The sequence below is a fragment of the Rutidosis leptorrhynchoides genome, chromosome 3 (genome assembly GCF_046630445.1).
Source record: "Rutidosis leptorrhynchoides isolate AG116_Rl617_1_P2 chromosome 3, CSIRO_AGI_Rlap_v1, whole genome shotgun sequence".
Lineage (NCBI taxonomy): Eukaryota > Viridiplantae > Streptophyta > Magnoliopsida > Asterales > Asteraceae > Rutidosis > Rutidosis leptorrhynchoides.
The window spans coordinates 330,111,532-330,120,159 of record NC_092335.1 but is presented as its reverse complement, the minus strand read 5'-3'; the positions used below and the strand labels follow the sequence as shown (position 1 = coordinate 330,120,159).

Here is an 8,628-nt window from a genome sequence, read left to right as displayed (position 1 = left end):
GTTTTAGCAAGCTACCCGCGAACATTCAAGCTTTGATGAAACCGACTGCGGTTTCACTTGCTGGATTCTCAGGAGAGTCATCCTGGCCTGTTGGCCAATTGGAGTTACAAATGGAGCTAGTTGATGATAGCGATGAGTCGCTAAGGCGCCAATCTTTATTGAATCTATATATAATGCGAAATCAATCGCGATTCAATATGATACTTGGGCGCACTGTTTTGTGCATGTTTGGCGTTATCCCTTCTACTATACATGGTATGCTAAAATTTTCTGCTAATAAGGGAGTTGGCACGCTGACTTCTGCAGAAGTGGAGCCATTCTGTGCTATGATTATGGCAAATGCGAATATGGGTATTGAAGGACATTCAGTTAATCCTAAATAGTGCGAAATTTCATCAATGAATGATATAATGATGCGAATATGCTTGTTGCGTTTATTTTTTAACCTTGTAATGCGAAACAATAATGAATAAAGCAAAGTTAATTTCAGTGTTAGTAGTTGTTTCTTTAACAAAGCGAATACACTGCGTGTGGTCACGCGTAGTGATTATTTCGCAAAATACGAGATTATTTCGCAGAATACAATTACTTATCTTTCATAACACTAAGTTAACATTTGTTCTGCGGATACTTTAAGTAAAGTGGCACGGTTTTCGCTAAAATATGGCCTACTTAAATGCTATAATAATGCAAAAGTGTATTGCGAAATAATATGCTAAAAACCAAGTGATGAAATTGCCCACTTGTGTTAATTTGAAAATAATTGCGAAAGGAAAAAATTTTCTAAGTATTTGATCTTGCCAATACTTAGATGCTTCACAATGCTAAATTTGCCTAAGGATCAATTTGTTGGACTTAGAAAATTCATAATGATTAAAAGATTGTTTCGCATAAAGTACGCTTTGTTATGTGCACAATAGCGAATGCGGAAATTGCAAAGGGCAAGTCTGAATTATGAATATATGATAATGTAAAGCGCTATATAAATAAAAGAAGTTGCAACTGCGAATTGTAAATAAGAGATTAATATTAAATGCGAAAACATCGCGAATCGTTACACAAAACGCAATTCAAGATTACGAAAGTACATTCAAAAATAGCTAAGGCAAACTTAAAGCTCTAATGCTTCAATATCTGCGAATGAAACACCCTCACGCTGGCTAAGTTCTTCAAGGGCAGGTATGCTGACTTTCTCGACCCCCTTTTTCGCTCTCTCGAGTGCTTCGCGAGCATCATCTGTGGCGCATATTTCTTTCGCCATGTCAGAAGGTAGAGGTTGAGAAAGATCGTCAAGCTTGCACAATAGATCATACCACTCACAGCGAGTGGCAAGTTTTGCTGCTTGGGCATACGATCGAAATTTTTCAGTGACTGGATTGGAGTCCATCACTCTATCTGCGAATTTTGGGAGATACTTGACCAACTGTGTGAAATCTTTTGCAGCAGCTTCCGCCCTCTTTTTGAGCCTGGCGTTCTCCTCCATAACCTTTTTGAGCCGCGCCTCCGCCTTTTGCGCTTTTCTCTCGTGAGCGTTTGCAAGCTTCACTACTTTATCATACTCATCTGACATCTCTGTAAAGCGCTCCATACTATCAACTGTTAGATAAATTGTACTGTAGCAATTATGCAGTCGCTGTCTTGCAGTTTCGGGGTATGAGAGTTTGCGGTATTGGTCTTTTGTCTCCTGGGGAACAAATTTATAAAGCGTGCGGTATAATCTATTGGCCTGTTCTGCTGCTGCGGATTCTCGCGCATCAGTTTCTCCCCCATCCTCCTCATTAGATGCCTCTGCGTCAGATGGAAGAGATAAATTTTCTTTCCCGGACTCTTCAAGAACATCTGTGGGAATGCTCCCTCTAATGTTGTAGAGCGATGTGGCTTCAGCGGATGACTCTGAAAGAACAACTATAGCCAGATAAGCAAATATAGCAAGTATATGCGAACATAAAAAGTGCGTAATAAGCAAATAAAGCGAATTAACAATTACTTACTCGTTTCTTGTTCAGCAAGAGAGCGTAATCTTTTTCTTGTGCGCGGGGTGGTGGCACATTCCACAACTTTTCGCTTGCCGCGGTCCTCACCACCAGCAATTTGGCATGTATTGATGATTGGCTCATCAATAACAACAATCTCGCCATCGCCATTTTTTAGGCGACGAGCAGGGCTGATCCTGCTGATATCAGCGGACCTCATGATAAGGTCAAGAGCAACCTCTGCTAAAATAAAAATATATAATATAAAGCAAAAGTATAATGCGAAAAGTATAAGAAGTATTATGCGATAAATTTAAGCGAAGTACCATTTTTTGCCCGGTCAACTAAAAGCGCGTCATGGTCGCTCCATGGCCATTGAATTGAAACTCTGCCAATGTGCAGCGGTACATTAGAATAAGCCCGCAGAATTAGGCCTGCGTTTTTGAAAGTATTGAGAATATCATTCTAAAGATCATCGAGTACAGGTCTCTCATTAAGATTGGGATCAAGTTCTGTACACCATGTTCTTGGTATGTTGCTGTCCACATAGGCGGTGTCATTGATGTAAAAGAAAGAACCGCGCCAATTGCCTATTGAATCTTTAGGCGAAATCATTGTGCCCAGTTTGCTGCGGAATGAAAACCATCCCACATCGTATAAAATCAGACTATTACACATGCGAAACACGTTTAACAGCGGTTGTTTGTTGTTGGCATGGCAGTACATCTCGAACAGAACAATTTTATTAACCGCATTCGGATGAAGCTGTGCCATAGCGATCTTATAATACTCGCAGACATTGCGGAAAAATTCTGTAAGTGGAAATCGGAGGTTGCCTTGAGAGATGGCAGCCTCATATACGGTAATCGTCCCCTTAGGGGGAGTGTCAGCTCGCTGTTCTGGTAAGGGTGCGGTAGGCACAAATTGTGCAAGTGGCGGATACCACTCCTGTAGGGTTTGGAGTTTTGTTTCCGTCATATAGGAAGCATAACCCCCAGGAGTATGCATCGAGGAAGAAGACGCCATTTAACTAAATCGGATGTTGAATTGAAGAAAATTAAAGGTTGGAATCGTTAATTGCACAGTACGATTGTGATTGAAAAAATATGATTGAATGCGAAATTGGAAGAGAAAAGCGTAAAGTTTTTATTCGGAATAACCAGCTATTTATAATTGGAATTAGGGTGAGCAAGTTGAAAGGGTAATCATTACATTTAAACGGCTGAAATTACTGTAACGTGTAAACGGTAAATTTCTAACCGTTACAGCGTATTGATTTGACAGAATGGCGAAAAGTTACCGTTGTAATTACGCATTGAGCCTAATAAAAACAACGGTAATAAATGGACGGTAAAAATTATAAAATATCGTTTGCGAAATATTTTAAAGAAGCACTTCTTTCATTTTAGAGTTTATCATGATACATTTGCTTCGCGAAAATGTATCATAATAAACTGGGGGGACTTGATCATATACATAGCATTGTATATGTATATTTTACTTGCTAAAGGCCAAGGGCAGAACTACGCGCACTATAATGCAAGGTTATGAAGTACTCGCTGAAAATAAGTATAGCAGCTATGTTTCCGCGCAAATAAATGACTGCGGTTTAATCCGCTGAATTTCCGCGGATAGTTAATTGTCTCGCAGACCGCGGATATCTCGAATACTATAAATAAGGAGCTTGGCCTCTCATTTATGAGTTGTTGATTCTCTGCCATTTGCCTAAGCCTTTGTGAATTTCACTTGTGACTTTGCCCAAGGACTTTCCACACTGAGTTAAGGTGAATTATGCTAATTGACAATCAAGACCGGATCGGGGTGGTTGCTCACTTGATAGTTAAAGTGAAAGACGATCATCGGGACCCAAAATAATCATCCAACATTCCATCCTCCATTGTAATCTTATTGCACTCAATCCGTAATTAAATAACATCATTAATTAAGGATTGATCAGTTTGCATCCAGAATAGTTAATTCCTACATTGCATCTTTCATACGTTGTTCGGTTTATACAATAGTTGCACTTGTTTCTTACATGAGTTGTAGCAGCTGGGTAATCCTACAAAAGTTGTTCCTTGCATGAGTTGTAGCCCATTATTCCTTACAATATATAGTTACATATGTATCATTTTTTGCCTATATAGTTTATTAAAAAAGGCGAGTAGTCCTACAGAGGAGATTGATGCATCTTATTTCTCTTTGATGTGCCTACAATTTATAACAAAAGGTGTCTAGTATCAAACAAAAGATTATTAACAAAGAGGTTGATGCATACGTTAGAGGTGTTATAAATGGTTCTCAATGTCATGTCATAGGCAGTACAATATTAGTATATAGTTTATTTACCTGAAATCAATAAGGTTGATTATCCTCTTGGTCTTGTTCCCGGCGGGTTTGATCGAACTAACGCTCTGGATGCAACCTATGTAATCTGTGATTATTGCTGTTACTGTATTTTTTTTGTAATGAAATGAAATTGATGTTTGTTATTGTTAAAATGATGCAACTGTTAAATTCATTTGTAAGCCCATCTCCACAACACTTGTGATAACGTGAACGATTGTCGTTAGAATACGCTTTAACCCGCTCATCAAACCAAAATGTAACAAAACATCACGATCAAACTTTGTGACACCTACAATGGATTTATAAACAATATATAAAAACACAAAAAGAAACACCATTCATTACACCAAAAACGACAGTACAATAATCTATAACAGTTTTATAAAACAAAAATGTAAAGAAAGAACATACCATGAACCTCAAGAACTTTGAGCATCTGATCAATGTACCAAATTTTGTCCGGCGAAAGCCTAAAAACACTAAAGAAGAAATTCTAGTGCATAGATGATGAGCTGAAATGATAAAGCATGTTGAAGGTTTTACATAAATGACACAGGTATGAAAAAGAAACGATGAACTTACTTTATCTTAATAGTTCAACAAATAAATAATGTTCTTGCAGTGGCTGCAGCAGCAAACACCTGTATTATTTGAAATTAAAGCGCATACGAACCATCATACTCATTATTCACAAAATCATAACTGTGATTATAACAAAAACACTATATAAAATTACAAAATGATAATGATAAACAACAAAATTGACCATTGCGAAACCCCAGGTATCAACTTAGTGTAAACATATGTCATCTCGTTTACACTGAATTTGTAATCGTCACAGGAAAAAAGAAATCTTTAACCAAAATCCGCACGTTGCGCCGCAATGTTTAGATACATACAAACAGAAATGACGTTATGCTACATGGTGTGAAATTCATCTAGAAATTAAGTTGAACCAAAAACTTGGTGGGTAACACATGAGGTGGGTAACACTCAAATGACATGACCTTTTTCTACTATAATGTATTAGGCAAGGTTGGAGCCAGATGCTCACCCTTTCAGGTCCTTAGTTTTGTAGTGTAGAGAGATCCCAGCTTGATTACAAAAACACGCCTTTATTCATTCTTAAAATCCAGTAAGTGCTATTATAGCAGTTTGAAATGCAATATAAATATTACAGAGTAGTTATACAAAACAACGCATGCTTATGTGACATTTAATTGCGAACGGGTAAAGACAAACTATAAAAGCTACCTTAGTTTGAGAAGTGTAACCTACATTGTTAGATTTGCAAGGATAACTCTGAAAAAGATCAGAAATCTTACCAGACCGATTCGTTTGTTAGTAACAATACATATATACATATACATATTACATATGAATAGTATAAAATACCAACATCTAAAAATTCTTGACTCTGCATTTTCAATATGAATCACAATCGGTGGTCAAAATCGAATCATAAACTAAAAATGAATCTAAATTCAGAACTTAAAACTAAGAAGATTGCCATAGCAATATAAAAAATAGCAGTTAATGTAAAATACCGATAGTTCCACATATACTAAACAAATACAATTCTAAGGGGATTACATTTTAAGGATTCTAAGGTAGGTAATACCCATGTGATAACTTTGACATCAACTTTAATCTCTATATAAATATAAATATTTTGGGTCACAATACTTCCAAGGATTGTGACCGTAAAGTTCGCCTTAGATTTTAATGAACTAATTCTAACATACTGAATGTATAACAAAAGTCACCTGTTAATAAATAGAAAATCAAAAAATGTAGCATCATGAGAAAACCTTTGAATCGTTGCTCATCGAGCACACCGCAAAAGCATAAAAACCTCACAAAAAATCCAAATCCCAATCATCATCTACATCAGTTCCAAACAAAAAAGCAAAACCCTAGATTTAAAACCCAAAATTAATTCCACACAATATTATTAATAGAATTAAAAGAAACCGGCTACATAAGTCAGCTTACTTTCGTTGCCGAGAGTAACCAATTCAAGCCGTCGCCTTCCTCGAAGTTCTAGTCACCGGAGATGGTTCCGGAGATTTCGCAGAATCTCGTGTAAATATATAAAATTTGTACGGTATTGTTCGGAAAATCGTTACGGATTCGTAGGTGGTAGTGGCATCGCCTAATACAGCGGCATGAAAGACATAATCTACCGTCAAGAACATTTGGGGTATTTCACTTTTGAACAGAGAGAGATATGTGAAAGAGGACGGCTGATTTGAGGATTACTTTTTGTTACTGTACTGAAAACAACAACAAAAAACATGTGGCCCAAATTAGAACGACAATTTCTCATAACCAAATCATTACAGGCCTTTTGTTGTTATATAGATGTATAATAAAGTGAAGAATTGTTCTTTATCTAAAAAGAACTAAGGAGATGTTATGATTAAACTAAGTATTTAACCTGAATTCAATCGATAATCAACCCGAAAGCTTCAATAGATTGGAAGCGATGAAATTGATTACAATATCAATACAAACTGAGATTCAATTACAGAAAATATGAGAGGGAAATGTTGATCACAACACAAATCCAAAACTGAACTAACAGACGGTTAATCGAGCTATTTAACTAAACCTAACAACTAACAGAGTTGTTAAGGTCACGTGCAGAAAGCGTGCCAAACCAGCTGGAACCCACGTGCTGCTCACAAGACTTTTGAATTAACAAGACTTTTGTTGACTTCCAATTATCCATAACAATTGCTCCCTCTTCAAATGATTTTTGACCTCAAGAATCCAAATTAAAATCTGGGAATCGTTGCTGGAAGTCTTCAATCACCTCCCAAGTTGCATCATCTGCACTACCATTCTGCCATTGCACCAATAATGAGATCGTAGCTCCATCGCCTTTCTTTGTAAGACGTCGATCTAAAATTTTAGCAGGTTCAACTATAAGCAAATCATCCTGGTTAACTGTTGGAATCTTGCTCATTTCCACAGGTGGACTGCCGTTGTGTAACTTTAACTGTGAAACATGAAAAACTGGGTGGATTCTTGAAGTGTGTGGTAGCTGCAACTGATAAGCCACCTGGCCCACTTGTTTAACCACTTCAAATGGCCCATAATACTTCTGAGATAACTTGTTGAAAGTGTTACCCCTTAAGGTGAGCTGCCTATATATGGTTGCAACTTAACATAGACCCAATTACCTACTACAAATGATCTCTCAGTCCTCTTCTTGTCTGCATAACACTTCATTCTATCATGTGCTCTTGTCAAATGGTATTTGAGCATATTCATTGCCTCTTCTCTTGCCAACAGAGATCTTTCAACCAGTGTAACAGTAACCTGGAACAGTATAACAGTGAAGTTTAGAGGGTTTAGGCAATGGTTGCGAAGGAAAATTACGTGGTTTAAGGAAACTTACGTGGTTTAGTATGTAGTGTAGTGTAATGTAATAATAACCTCATCGAATTAACCTTATGGAACAAACAGAAAACCTAATTCGACATAGAGATGTACAAGTTGCTGGAAAAATTGGTCATAATCGTCGCCACCTCATGATGGGCCCGAAACTAAAGAAGTATTCGTCCCTGTTACTTGACAATATTATTACTTCTAAATGTTGATATTCAAGGCTAAATATACTTATACTTTTATATAATAATTAGATTTTGGGTGATATTTGCACCATCTTAACTATTGATTGTGTACAGAGGGCAAGATTTTGTGGAAGACAGTGAAATTGGGGAGTCGAGCTGAAGATGCTGATTGATTCTAAGCAAAATCTCGAGGATGGTATTGATATGTTATTACATGGAATCATAATATGTCTTCTTTGAGTTTTTGCATACTGTAGAGGGTCCAAATTCAACTATATGCAATTCATTACACTTTGTAGGCATTAAAGTGTCACCATGAGAATTTTGTATAAGATCATACGTTATAAGATTGACCAAATTTTCTCACGGTGCTGGAAAATTTAGTTCTTGGAGAGGAAACCCGGACATATATGTATGGGGGAGCCACGTGTCTCTTATACTGTGTGTTCGGGTACTACTACATTGATACTCCCTCCGTCCCAATTTGATAGTCCACAGACAAAAAACACACAGTTCCAAAAAAAGTGACTGTCACATGTATTTTTTGTCTACTTTTTGCCTTTTTTCAGTTTTACTCATTACTTTTTCCTTATACTTTTGTCTTACTTAAATAAAGTAAGGGTATAAAAGTACTTTAACCAATTATTTTTTTCCATTTATGGAAGTGGACTATTAATTTGAGACAGACGAAAAAGGAAAGGTGGACTATTAATATGGGACGGAGA

The 8,628-nt window shown here is 36.9% G+C and overlaps 2 protein-coding genes across 11 annotated transcripts; both read right to left on the bottom strand.

Moving 5' to 3' along the window:
• Positions 1–1,105: 1,105 nt before the first annotated feature.
• LOC139902809 (uncharacterized) lies at positions 1,106–6,679 on the bottom strand. Of its 10 annotated transcripts, none has more exons than XM_071885446.1 (8): positions 6,318–6,679; positions 6,134–6,238; positions 4,905–4,963; positions 4,734–4,801; positions 4,323–4,611; positions 2,300–4,184; positions 1,992–2,216; positions 1,106–1,893 (listed from the first exon to the last, which is right to left on the bottom strand). In XM_071885446.1, the coding sequence occupies exons 7-8, from the start codon at positions 2,191–2,193 to the stop codon at positions 1,112–1,114; spliced, it is 984 nt and encodes a 327-aa protein (XP_071741547.1). In that variant the 5' UTR covers positions 2,194–2,216; positions 2,300–4,184; positions 4,323–4,611; positions 4,734–4,801; positions 4,905–4,963; positions 6,134–6,238; positions 6,318–6,679; the 3' UTR covers positions 1,106–1,111. The 10 variants fall into 10 exon arrangements, with proteins under 10 accessions (XP_071741547.1, XP_071741549.1, XP_071741544.1 ...); XM_071885448.1 differs by having other exon boundaries at positions 4,734–4,792; XM_071885443.1 differs by having other exon boundaries at positions 4,734–4,963.
• A 410-nt stretch (positions 6,680–7,089) lies between these two features.
• LOC139901126 (uncharacterized) lies at positions 7,090–8,206 on the bottom strand. Its single transcript, XM_071883864.1, has 3 exons — positions 8,156–8,206; positions 7,511–7,649; positions 7,090–7,409 (listed from the first exon to the last, which is right to left on the bottom strand). Exons 1-3 carry the CDS (start codon positions 8,204–8,206, stop codon positions 7,090–7,092), a joined length of 510 nt encoding a protein of 169 aa, XP_071739965.1.
• Between the last annotated feature and the right edge of the window lie 422 nt (positions 8,207–8,628).